At 49.2% G+C, this 13,212-nt stretch overlaps 1 protein-coding gene across 2 annotated transcripts in view; it reads right to left on the bottom strand.

Annotated features, from left to right (window-relative positions):
• Positions 1-13,212, bottom strand: part of PBX1 (PBX homeobox 1) — a 126,956-nt gene that overhangs the window by 19,971 nt on the left and 93,773 nt on the right. For both annotated transcript variants that reach the window (XM_057383014.1, XM_057383015.1), the window contains exons 3-5: positions 6,061-6,305; positions 3,210-3,400; positions 2,113-2,248 (exon numbers count right to left, since the gene is read on the bottom strand). In XM_057383014.1, coding sequence (XP_057238997.1) covers positions 2,113-2,248; positions 3,210-3,400; positions 6,061-6,305 — 572 coding nt within the window. The remainder of the gene's footprint in view (positions 1-2,112; positions 2,249-3,209; positions 3,401-6,060; positions 6,306-13,212) is intronic.

Raw genomic sequence — 13,212 nt, 5'->3', positions numbered from 1 at the left:
CTCCAACACTCCTAGAACTGCAATCCTGAGCTACCAAGACCAATCCCTTTGGTGGGATTCCAAGGACATTCTCCCTTTGCAAGCACATCAGTGATCCCCCTTCCAAAGAAACTGAGCAAGTGCCAGAGAACACAGAAGACAATAACAGATGTTCATCCTGGTTTTTTTTTTTTAATCTTAGGGAAACTGTTTTGGGCTTGGCTGTTGATAACTAAAACCCATAAACTTTTTTTCCTGTGATGCAAAAACCCTTTTTTTTTTTTTGTTGTTGTTGTCTTAGGGAAACTGTTCGGGCTTGGCTGTTGATAACTAAAACCCATAAACTTTTTTTCCTGTGATGCTTTCTATCTGCAGTGCTATTACAGCATTCAGCAGCTTCCACACAAAGGCGGCTTCATCCACCAATTTAATGGCTATTGAGCTGCAGTATCCAACCCTGCAGAGCAGGAAAAAGAAAAGATGCCCTGCAGAGACTCACATCAGCACCCAACCTAGAGCTGGGAGCAAACATTTAGATGGTACCAGGAGCTGGTGCTGTTGGCAAGGAGCTCCATTCCACCTCCTGCTCCAGCTTTCTCACTAACGACATTGTGCTCCTTCGTGATCTTTCCACTTGGCCATCTCCCTCTGACAGCTTTTCTGGCTTCAAATCCTGGAGTGGGTGAATTGTGAGCACCACAGGGCAGGAGGTTGGAATACACAGCCACCACAAACAATGTGCATTTTAAAACCTGTGAAGAACCTGCCTAATCTGGTCAGACTGAGTTCAGATCAACAGCTTACATACACTCATGTGACCCARTCTCAGTGAAACCAGACCTGGATGTGTGTTTGCTTCTACCTTAACTGGATGAAGAGGGGATGCAGATCCTGGAGACAGGCACAAAGCAGCCTCGATAGAGCACGGTCAGAAACACATCCTGAGCACAGCAGCATTTCTCCTGGGCATTTTGTCTTTGCGAGGGAGAAGTTGTAAGTGTGAACAGATGAATTAGAAGTGAGAGGGGAAGCACCAGGACAGCTGGAGCTTGACTTCAGCCAAGATGTGCTGTCTCTTGTAGGTAACTCTGGGAAGAAGCAACGTTTGGGTCTTCTGACCCAGGGGAGGCCGTGGGAGTCACTCAGCAGGCTCTGGGCACGGTGACGACACCTACCCTGGACGCTGCTGCTCCTGCTGAAGGCAGACACGCTCCCACAAGGACACCAGATGCTGCTGCTGTCTGCACGTCGCTCGAGTGATGAGCAGGCACGTGCCTGGGGCTGGGAAGCAGCCCAAGACAGGGAATGCCGTGGGAGCCTGGAGGGACTGCTAAGCTCATGTGAGGACAAGCCTAGCGGAGGCCACATGGATTGGCTCTCAATCACACAGCTTGCTCCAAAAAGAGAGGAAATAAAGAAGGGCAGGCCTGAGCAATGTACGGCTGAACACTTCAAGGACTGACTGTGCTCCTCACAAATCACAGCAGCTCCCAGGTCAAAGCTACAGACTCCGGGAACTCTGTGGCTGCCTTGAACATATGGAAATAATTCATTTTGTCTTTACTGACCAGCAYGTTTTGAGGGATGTGCAAGTCGGGGAAATGTCATGTTCTGCAGCACAAGGGTAATGACTGAGAGAAATGACCCTGAGAAAGCCTGCCCTCACWGAGCACAAAMTGTAACACTTATACTCAGATCCTTSCTACCAGCACTTGTCCATTCTATCCTATCAAGYAAAATCTGCACAACTCTTCCTACGCTTTTAATCCCTTGAGAATGGACTTTCAGCTCAAACAAGCTCTTCTTGCGAGCCAGCCCAGMACAAATTCCTTAAGGACACTTTGCCTCTCTGGGTCCTGCCACATCATTTTGGCGTTGTAAACACCTTGGCTGCACACACAGCATCACTCCATGGAGTCTTCATACCTCCTAAATCCTCTCTCAAACTTTCCTTTTCTATCCATGGCTTCAATCTGCAAGCGCCATCTGCACTCCCATCCAGTCTCACTAACTTGCACTAAACTGATTTAATAATTAAATGCTCAGCACTGGACATGGCTGACTTGTCTGAGGTCTGGAATGCCTTTCACCATGCTGAGGTTTCCCACTGGTCCAGGCACTGAGCTCTCTCACCTGTGAGACTGTGATGCCGCATTTCTTGGCTAGCTCTTCTTTGGCTTCCTCACTGGGGTAAGGGTTGCTGAGATGGGAATAGAAATACTCATTCAGGATTTCCGTGGCTTGCTTGTTGAAGTTTCGTCTCTTCCGCCTTCACATGAAGAAAGAATGGGAAACAGAAGGGAAAGGAAAGGGAATGAGCACCAGGGATCCAGAAATAGGAATGCAATTTTAGATACWGGTGAGTTTCCCACTTCCCTCCCTCCTCCCCCTGCTTCTCTGAGCATGCAGTGCAAGACTCATGGCCAGGAAGTTTCTTATCTGCCCCTTGCTGGTGCCTGCTCTCTGAGCACCTTTCAAAGCAAGCAAGCCTCCACCTCKAATCTATCACTGTGTCCTCCAGCTCACAGGAGAGCCTGCAAAGCAGCATTCAGCTCCTCCACCTGGGAAGGTGACTCCTGACACCTGGCTGTCGTGGCCAAAGACACCAGTGCTACTCTGCAAAGCTCTGTGCTGAGGAAGCAGAGCTGGAAATATCCTTGGGGAAGTCTGCTCCATTTACACTGAGGCATTTTTACCTGTCTGCCATTTCTTTCCCTGTACCCTCAGTGTAGCTGCCTCTCCTCCCCATCACAAGCTACAGCCCAAGCTGCAGTCTGCACCTAACCAGCTTGGGAAATGAAATAATTTTACAGCAAWYTGGGACAATAAAAACAGTGGGAAAWGAATGGGAACCTAGAGAGGACAAGATGGCCTGGAGGATAAGCTTTCATCCCTAACTGAAGTGCACGTTTTCACCACGGAGGGCTGTTGCAATATGCCACAGAATTTCCTTCTGCCACAGCAAAACCAGGATGTGCAATTCTCAATGTACCTGAGTTGGGAGCCTCGCTGAGACAGAGGCTGGATGGCTTGAATTGCAGTCCCCTCCCCTGCTGAACCACAGGCAACTAAGGGATAATAAGGAAGGCAAAAAAAACCCTGCAGCTTGAGACTGGCCCTTCAGCTGGCTTTAATTTGCTCCAGAACCAACAAAGCTGACCAGCAAACCTCCTGGACCCAACCAACACTGCCCAGTGGGCGGGCAGGAGGGCTGGATGGGGCAGACTCACCGTGCGTCCAGAAATCGCGAGCGCAGGATCATGACGGCTTCACACGTGCTCTGCTTCAGCTGCATCTGGATGGAGCTGAACTTGCGGTGGATGATGCTCACCATCCGCTCGATCTCCTTGGGYGAGATGGGCCGGGTCCGGCTCTGCTCGCGCAGCAGGTTCATCACGTGGGTGGTGAACTCGTTGCACGCCTGGGATGGCAAGAAAAGCAAAAGAMACCCCAGGATGGGAAGGTCATTCGATGGCGTCGAGGATGGGACAGAGGCAGCGTGGCTACRGAAGGGGTTTGAGGTTTCTCAGAGCAGGCTCAGAGCAAGAACGTGCTGGTGCTCAGGGAGAGAGAAATTTCTCTGGTCTGCCAAGCACAGGGCACGAGAGACTCGCGACAAACATGCTGGGAAAGGCAGGAGCCAATTTCTTTGCTCTCAGGGGGATCATGGATGGAGCTGGGRCARATGAAGCCCTARGATTCRTGTAAACCATSAAGTTCCRRCCACTTTTTCTGGTTGAGATTGGAWGAGCTATAGATTTCTGAGRAGGACCATGAAYCTTTTGACTCACTGGCCCTCCTCCTACAGCCCCACCGCGTGTCCTGCAGAGCCCCTGGTGCTTCACAGAAGCAGCTCCTTGCTCCATGCTCTTGGCACATCAGACAAGAAATAAATAACGATAATAATTAAAGCCTGAGTGAGGCAGGAGCCCTGACAAACAAGGGCAAGCAGGTAACAATCCCAATTAGCTTGCTGCTGGCACAGCACTGTCTGGCTGCTCCTGCTGTCCCCACACTATGTGAGGACAGGGCAGCAGGAGGAGCCAGGGGACAAGGGAGGGTGTTTGAGGCCAAATGAAGGCCACTTCATGGGCCTATCCTTCATCCCCACAAGCACTTCGTGGGCATGATGGGATCCTCTGATTCTCAGAACCAAGCCCTGAAAAGCAGGCTGAGAGAAGCACTTGGACAGTGGTGGCTKGAGAAGCCTTTGGTGCTCCTGGGACACGGGGAGCTGCTCTGGGGACACGAGCAGCTGCTCTGGGGGCAGTGTGCCCAGTTCCCACCCTGTGATGGGGAAAAGGGGGCTGGCAGGGGAAACAGACACTGAATTTGGGGACAGGTGACATGAGCTTGACTTACTGTGTCTCACCCCATCCTTTCAAGCTGAATTCCCATCACGGCTCAGACCCAACAAGGAGACATCCCCAAGGCCAGCAGAGCCCCTACAATTTCCCATCCCAATMTCCAGCCCCTGACTCCSATCTCCTGGGGYGAGTTTTGGCTAYGAGAGYTCTCAGCCRGGCAGCTCTTTGCTCCCAGCAATTTCAGATCATCTCTTCTTGGCATGAAATAAAGAGCAGTAAAGGCAAAATGACCACTGAGTGCTGCACTGACCCAGCAGCAGCCAGACACTGAGAAACCAAGGACTGAGTTCCCAACAGTGGGATTGGAGAGAGCTGGGATGGAGGTGGAAAAACCCTCCTGGTGTTGCAGGACTGGGTGATGGAACCAGAGACGTGGACCAGCACAGCAACTTGCAAAGCGACTCAGGGGCAAACCCAAACCCTACTAGGGGGTTGTGAGAAGGAAAGACATTGTCCATCCCACACTCTGGTCCTGGCTAAAGGCTTCTCTCACCTGGGTTTCTTTGGGGAGCAAACACGAAGCAAAACCAAAATCAGAACATCAAACAAAAATCCCACTCAAGGTGGGGGGAAAAAGCAGAAGGCCCTTCCCTGAAACTCGTCCCTGTCTGTATCAAGGGTCTCTCCTTGGACTGGGGTAGCCAAGGAAATGAGGTCTCTGTCCACCTCTTCAGCCTGGGCCTGAAGGATGAGCCCTGACATTCTCCCCACTCTCTCCTCTGTGAGATAGCTGAGGCTCCTTCGTTGTACATCCCTGTCTCCGTGCCTCCAGAGGGTGACAGAAAGGGCTGAGAGAGCCACCAAAGGTCATCATCCTTCCAACCAGCCCTCTGCCTGCTCCCGGCCTCCTCTGAGGCTCTGCCGAAATGCCTTTCATGGCATGACTGTGCTTAGATATTCCAACTCCTCCAGAGCTTGCCTGTCCACCCTGACTCCAGCGCTAACCCTGGGGCACCCTTCCCTCAGCTTGGCCAATGTGTATCCCCCAGCCCTACCACACATCCAGGTAAAATTAAGGCTTTTCCTGGGTCTATTATCAGAGTCCTGAAAGGCCTTCTGGCCCGTGGCAGTACAGCCTATCCTGCACCCAAAGAGGATGGATGCCTTCTTGCTCACATCCATAAACCACAACCTCACGGTAGAAACCACAGAAGCAAAGTGTGCAGCCCTGAGAGGTCTGCAAAACATCTGGAGGCACTTGAAAGGAACTGACACTGAGCATTGACCTGCAAAGCTCTTCATAAAATTGTCAGTGTTATCGATACCTGTGTTTATGACCCAAGTACTTTTTCTTTTTTAAGAATAATTTGCTCCAAGAAAAATGTGTTTGTTTTTTTTTTTCCTGGAAAAAGAGGTTTCAAGCAGAAAATATATTCAAGAAAGATTCTGATTCAAGTCTTGCTTGGAAAGCTGTCATCACTGAGCCCAGCACATCAAGGAGGCCGCCTCCTTCATAGAGCCAATTTTGAGCAAGATACCAAGGAAGGAGTAAAAAGTGAAAATCCAAGGGGCAACTCATGCCTAAAACCCCAACCCTCCCAACCCCAAAAAGGCACGCTGTCACTCCAACACCCAGCTGCCTTTGTCCATAGGCTGCTAACAATAGATGTCAGTAGYGATCCGGGCTGCGCAGACCCACAGCGAGCGGCAGCTCCCCCAGCTCTGGCACCCCGCGAGCAGAGCAGCATCCCTGAGCCACGAAGGAGCCTGTTACCTGCTCGTACTTCTCCAGCTCCGTGTGGTAGATCTGCCGGATCTGGGACAGTTTGGCTCTGTAGTCGGAGTGCTCCACCGAGTTGTCGGAGCCGGCTCCTCCGGACGCGGCRGCGGCGGCGGCAGCGGCGGCCGAGCCCCCTCCTTTCTCGGGACCTGCCACCCCCTCGGCCAGGAGCATGTTGTCTAACCTCATCAGCTGGGGGTCCGTGGGCTCCTCTTCCTGCGCCCCTCGGATGCTCAGCACTGCAGGAGACACAAAGGACAGAGGAAAGGCTGAGTCACAGCTGGGGCTGAACTCAGGGATGCTCATTCGAGCTGCACTGACCCCATCAGCAGGGCTTTTCTGCCGCCCCAAAAGGTACCCCAAAAGCACTCTGCATTCTGATGCTCCAAAGTGTTCATCACCAAGAGCAGCTACTTGGCTTCCATCTCCCCATGCCTTCCCCTCCTTCCCCCAGGACAGAAGTAGGGTAGAACAGGCAGCGAGCTCACCACAGAACTAACCCAGAAAGCCACACTTTCTGCTCAAATAAGCTGCAAAACTCCTAGCAACAGCAACCAAAAAAACCAATCAATGTACCCATTCTTGCTGCCAGAAGTGAGAGGGACCATATCTCGACTCAAGCATGAGATGGGAAGTTGGGCATCTCTAGGCCTGATCTCATCTTGCTCAGGGGTCCTCCCATGTCACCCAACATGTCATTTACATCAACCCCAGCAGAGAAAGACACACAGAGCCCAGGGCAACCCTGCCTTGGTTTCCACATCTTGAAATACGGACTATGGAGAGGGCTTGAGTMCATGCTTTTAGCCACACATGAGGAACACATGCAAAAAATGCATTAAATAAATTTTATTCTTGGAAAAAACGCCTTTTCTTTAAGAATCCAGTTGTTCCACTRATGTCTAAACCCGTGCTGAGGAAAGGAGCAACAATAAATTAATCCTCCCTGAGTGACTTTTCAAAAAGAGAATCTTCCTCTCCTCTTTGTGCTCCCCACCTCAGTTACTGCTCCAAGTTGCTCTCCTGTGAGGGCTTTCCTGGAAAAACAACATGGAACATCTCAACTACTTGGGATGTCCCAGTTCTGAAAAATGGAGGTGCCCTATGTGCTCCCACCATATCCCCCTCCACGGTCTGTGTTCAACCATGGAATGATAACTGAGATTCTCACATGCATGGCTGCATAATAAATGGCATGAATAAAATAAACCCTTGATGAACAAATAAAAAAGGCATTTCCTAAGAGAAAACAATTGTATTTTCTCATCTCATCTGGCACAGGGGCTCTGAGCACACACACCCCATGAGCACATGCTCTGCACATTCGGAGCTGGGAAATGTTGGATTTTGATAAATCCGTGCCCACTGACACCTGAGATGAATTTGCCACCCTTCCCAATCCACRGCACAAACAAGAGCAAGTGATTCTCCCTGTCATTTAAAATAAAGTAAAATCAAATTAAAACGGCAATGAAAAATCAGTTGGCAACAAGCAGTAAAACCAGAGCAGCAAAAAMAACTCCAGCAACCACCAAGTATGGTCTTCCCCACTCTGCAATACAGCTATTTTTGGTATAAAACTGAAGTAAAAGACCCTGTTGAGAGGTTTGGTTAACACTMAAAAGAGCTTTCTTTTAAAGCCTCAAAGCCTACTAAAATTAYTATTTTCAGGACATTTCATTCATTCGATTTTATTTTATTCATACATTCAGATCATTTATTCATTCATGCATTTATTGGCATTTTTGTGATTAAAATACGCACTATCAACAAAGGTGGGAAGGTAGGCAGAGAAAAAAAGCCCAAGAACAGTAAAACTGTAAAACTAATAATAAATACTTCCACGCTAGGGAGGATTGTTTCTATATGGAGGAAYGAGGGCAGAGTGCCAAATTTGAAGCTGAGCCCTGAGGAGACAGGACCAGCATCTCCCCCCACCACGGGAGGCTTCCCATTGCACCCAGGCACAATGAAGAGAGCCAAGGGGAGAGGACAGATTTCATCAAGAAAATGGTTGGGGTCTACGGTCCATAAATTGAAATATGAGGCAAAAGTAGCTAAATTCCTTAAAAAGAGAAGAGGAAAGTTGACAGGCTGCAGCAGGGAGAGAGACTTGCCATGAAAATAAAGAGAATAAATTCCTATTCTTCCAGGACCAAAAAAAAAAAAAAAAAAAAAAAAAAAAAATCAGTCAATTAAAGCACATCAAAAGCACAAATACAAAAGGAAAGCAACACAGGTTAAAAATAAAAAAAATATTAAAAAAACACCTCAAATAAACAAATCAAAAGCGGAGTTGCCAAAACAGGCGCATCTGGATTTCAAAAGGGAAATATTTTTAGATTAAAAATCTCAGGAATCATTGACCTGACAGGTAGGCACGAGTGATTAATTAGTTTATGTTTAGAGAGCTGCTTCCTGATGAAAAGTGCTGTGTATTCCAGGGAGCTTTATTCCTGTGCCACACGCACAGAGCAGCGTCTGCTGGGTGGGTGCACCCCAAGCATGTGATRGAGGGACATTTGTCCCCACAGTAGGGACCCGAACCCGGCCAGGGACCGTGCAGAGCCAGCCTGGGCTTGGCTGCTCACTCACAATAAGGCTTGGGAGTAAATAAATGGAAAGGCCAACATGTCTAAGCAGGACTGATGCTGCTTATTTATCCCTGAAAGGCTGTGCTCAGCCGAGGAGAAGACAAAATGATTATTTAAAAGCTCCTTTTTTATCTTCCCAGCRCTGGACCCAGCTCTGACACAGCTCCTGCCAGGATGGCTGGGGTGTTGAGATCCTTGGCAGCTCTGACCCCACAAACTGCCCCCCGTTATGGGATGAGGCTCTGCTGCCTGGGGGGTTTGGGATGAGCCAGAACAGGCAGCACACACCTTGTAGTGCCCGGGCAGCTGATGGCAAAAGAACCCCGCTCTCCYTCTAAATTAGAACAGAATAAAAGAGGCAGAATGATCCTCAGTGGACCAAGGGGCTACAGGCATATAGGCGTCCCCAGTACCCTCCATTTACTGTTCCTGTTTAAAAAAAAAGGGGGGGGAAAAAGGGGGAAGAACAAAAAGAAAAATAGCGATTGGTAGCTGGGGGGAGGAAAATTCCTGCAAGACTKTCTGTCCTTGGTTGCTTTCCTGATGGCTCGGTGGCCTCTGGAGCGGCAGCAGTTGCCACTAGATGGTGCTCAGCCCTCGCCCAGGTCCCCTGCTATCAAAATGCGTTTTTATATGTAAATATATACACACGCAAATATATATTTTTATATATACAATGTGTTATATATATGGGTGCATTTTAAAAGCAAACCCAAGGCACACGCCCTGTCCCTGCTTGCACCACCCGGCTAGTCACGGAGCAGCCCCAAGGACTGTGGCCATCACAGGGTCACCATCTCCGGTGGCAGCAGCGGGAGCAGCTGGGGACCATGGAGCCACCAGCCTGGGTCAGGTCATGGTCGCCACCAGGGTCACWGAGACCTGTCCCAGCAGCTGGAAAATGGCTCTCAGCTCACACACTCGCTYCTTCTCCCTCTTGAGGAAGGGATCACAGCCACCAGAGCTCAGAGGACATCGACACGTCCCCGGCCTGGGCTGGCTGCAGGGCAGGACATGGAAGTGGTGGCAGGACTGACCTCAGAGAAGCAGGTGAGAAGATAAAGCCAAAAGCAGCTCCTCRGCTATTTCTGATTCAGGGACACGGGGGGACACGGGATGGAAACTGCCTTGAGCCACCAAAGCTTCCAGATGCTCCAAGACACTTCCCACCAACATCTCATTGAGATGTGCAGCCAGCACCCCACATGTCCCACACCTTGGCACCTGAGGCACAGCCAGGGTGAGGGGCACAGGGCAGGAGAACCGGCCCTTGACAGACACTTTTGGGAAGGAAAGCAGCTGGGAATCATCTAGAGCTGTGAAGACCTCCAAGAAATCCACAAAGACTCTTCTGGTACTCCCTGCTACCACCCCATACCTTATTTACTCCCTTTTCCAGGGAGTCCTTTTTCAAAGCAATCTAGAAAACTTAGCACACAGTCACCTCCCTTCTCCAAGGCTAAAATACCTCCTTTAGCAACTCTTTCYTCTTCACCCCTTCCAAACCCTCCAAATTCAAGGTGTGCAGGCAACACTGACAGAACCACATCATGAAGGCAATCGACCATGCTGGGGGTGATGGCAGAAGCTCAGCAGGAGACTGTGGCTCAGAGGTGACAACAGCAAAGGACTTTCAAGCTCCACCTTTCTTCTAGACAGGRCAATTTATCCTCCTGTGGGAAGATGTGGGAAGCAGGGGGCTGTCCAAGCCAGACTCCCAGCATGGGATATAGCCCCTCACAAGAGGATGGTAAGACATGATGCCAACCCAGGCTGTGACAATGAAGGAACGGGTCCCCCAGAGCCAGGGTGGATCTTTCTCTGCTGACTGACGCAGTCAAAAGTGTGGTCCTGGGCAATTTCTGTGCCTGCCCGGTTGAGATTCCCTCTGATGACAGGAGCTGGCAGTTCCTCTGCAGTCCCATTTGCTGACACCACCAGCCAAGGGCTGGACCCAGTGACTGGGCGTTTAAACAAATCCACCCTACAAAGAAACCTGCTGGGTGCTTTTAATGAGGTCGGGAGGAGCACTAGGAGCACTCACCCTCCCGCCCGAGCTCGGCTGCTTCTGGATGAGTTTTTTCATGGCTGTTTCTGCCCATTCCCAACTTGCTGAATTGCCTTTCCAGGGGGACATTTTAAAGGAGAAGGAGATTTCAAGTAAATGATTGCAACTTATCGAAAATAATGTGCTACTTAGCATCAGAGACAAGCATCCTGGCAGGCAGAAATGGGAAGCAGTGCCGGAGCAGATGGGAGCAATTACGTTGTGATTTTCAGAAGGGTTTTCTTTCCTGCCTCCACTGTGCCTAAGATGTACTGGGAGGGGGGAAACAACCCACCCAACAACGGAGTTCAGGAGAGAAGGACAGAAAATTCCTCTGTCAGGCTGTGAGGAGCCTTTGGAGTCACCTTCTCATGGGGAAACCAGAGATGTCCAGTGCTGGTGGAGCACTTCTGGCTGCTCTCGCTGTCCTCAAGTGCATGAAATGCCTCCAAGACACTCATCTGCCCCAACACCACCCAACCCAAGCACCAAAGTGCAGCCCAAATTCTCTCCTGGACCAGACAAGGAAGACAYGGCAGCTCCTCCCTGGGAACCCCAAAACGCCTGCACAGACCCACACAGCACACAGCCCTGCTCTGAAACACACCTGRGACATCAGCTCTCTTCCAGCCTTTTGGGATTTAGGATTGGCAACACTTGCCTGGGGAGATGCAGCTTCAGGAGTCATGTGAGCTCACTGGAAAATGCAGCTTTCTTTAACTATTTTTTTCAAAAAACAGCTCCAGGTCTAAACAACAGTAACAGAGACAGCTGCAATGCCAGCAAATGCCCCTCCTAACAAAACCAGTATCTAATCACCTTACTTTAAATCTATCTCAATATCCCCTGGAGCCTGCGACTGCATTTGTGACAGCTGAGGATCAAAAGCACTGAACTCGGGACAAGAATACTCTCACCTGGCTCATGTCTGAGCACAGTTACACATTCGGGGACTGCATCTTCCTCATACTTGTTGCATAACCATAACCAAATCAGAACTGGGGTTTGCTTCCTTGGCTGATGCATGATGCCATGGACTTGAGTTGCTCTTCCCAAACTTTCTCTGTACAGGGAAGTCTCCAGACTCCATGCACCTACCTAAACACGTTTTTYTTCCTATCCAAATGTATTTGAAGCAAGGAAAATCCAGTATTTTGGATCTTATAGAGTCCCGGAGTGGTTTGGGTTGGAAGGGATCTGAAAGATCTTCTCATTCCAACCCCCTGCCATGGGCAGGGACACCTTCCMACCAATCTTCCACCTCGCCAACCTGTCCTTGGACACTTCCAGGGATCCAGRGGCAGCCACAATTCCTCTGGGCAGCCTGTGYCAGGGCCTCCCCACACTCACGGTGCTCTCTTCCAACACAAAGTTGCCTTCAATATCCAAAGCTCAGAAGAAATAAACTCTCAGAGCTTTGTGGAGGATACTAAAGCATTCCTCGCTGTGTTTCCACACTGCCAGGCCAAAAGTCCACAGGACACAACAAAAATGCCTTCCTGGCGAAGCTCACAGTGTCCACCTTAAAGGGGAATCACAGTCCTCATAACAAAGGTGGAGCACTTCAGTGTCAAGTAATCACAGGAGTTTTAAATCTTAGTTGGATGTATTCACCATGTTTACATAAAGCCACTGAGAAAATCAACATCAAAATGCATTTACCTATTTCCAACATAAATAGAAGCTGGAATTTCTAAATACACAGACACACGCCCTTCCAGGGAGCAGGAATTAAGAAGAGCTCATAGGTTTTTTTTGTTTTTTGCAATTGACATTAAAGTTCCCCTCCTCACTTCAACCTTTCCAAAACTTACAAATGGATGAACAGATTTTTGCTCAGATTTTCCAAAACAGGCTGCCGTGAGATGAGGCATGGAAAAATTCAGCTGGCAAAATGGCTTTTTGTGAATCTWYTTATTTATTTATTTATTTCCCAGCAAAAAGAGGAACTCTGTGAAACTGATGGGCCATTTCTACCACCAATTTTCACTGCCTAAAGCCACAAAATAAACCAAAAATCCCAACAACTCAAGAAAGAGGCTTGTACCCATAAGCACTGCAAAGCCACCCTGGATCATCMTAAACGCACCTCCTCTCCCAAAACAGAATGTCCTTCAGGGCTCTTTGGAAACAAAGCACAGAGATAATTGTAAAGGTGGAGAAATGCTCCTTTTGTCCACAAAACAGTGAGAGGATACTCCCACAGAGACAGAAGCAACTCACATCAGGAGTAAGGGTCTGTGTAGCCCTAGAGGTCAACTCCAGTCATGGCCAACAAGCCCCCTTGGACACCAAACCAAGGACGTGTCAAACAATCAGATGCTCAAGGCAGCAGAACTTCCCCCATCTCCCTCCTACACACCACAGTTTGGAAATTTGCATTGCAACTCAAATTCAGATCAATCAAAAATGCTTCCTGAATGAAAAATGAAATCTCACCCCACTTCATTTTATCAATTTTTCCTCTCTTTTTTTTTAAAAATTTCAAACCAATCAAACTGCTTT

Source organism: Malurus melanocephalus, unplaced genomic scaffold (genome assembly GCF_030028575.1).
Source record: "Malurus melanocephalus ecotype Western Australia unplaced genomic scaffold, MMel_1.1 scaffold_601, whole genome shotgun sequence".
Lineage (NCBI taxonomy): Eukaryota > Metazoa > Chordata > Aves > Passeriformes > Maluridae > Malurus > Malurus melanocephalus.
This window is presented reverse-complemented; position numbering and strand designations above follow the sequence as displayed.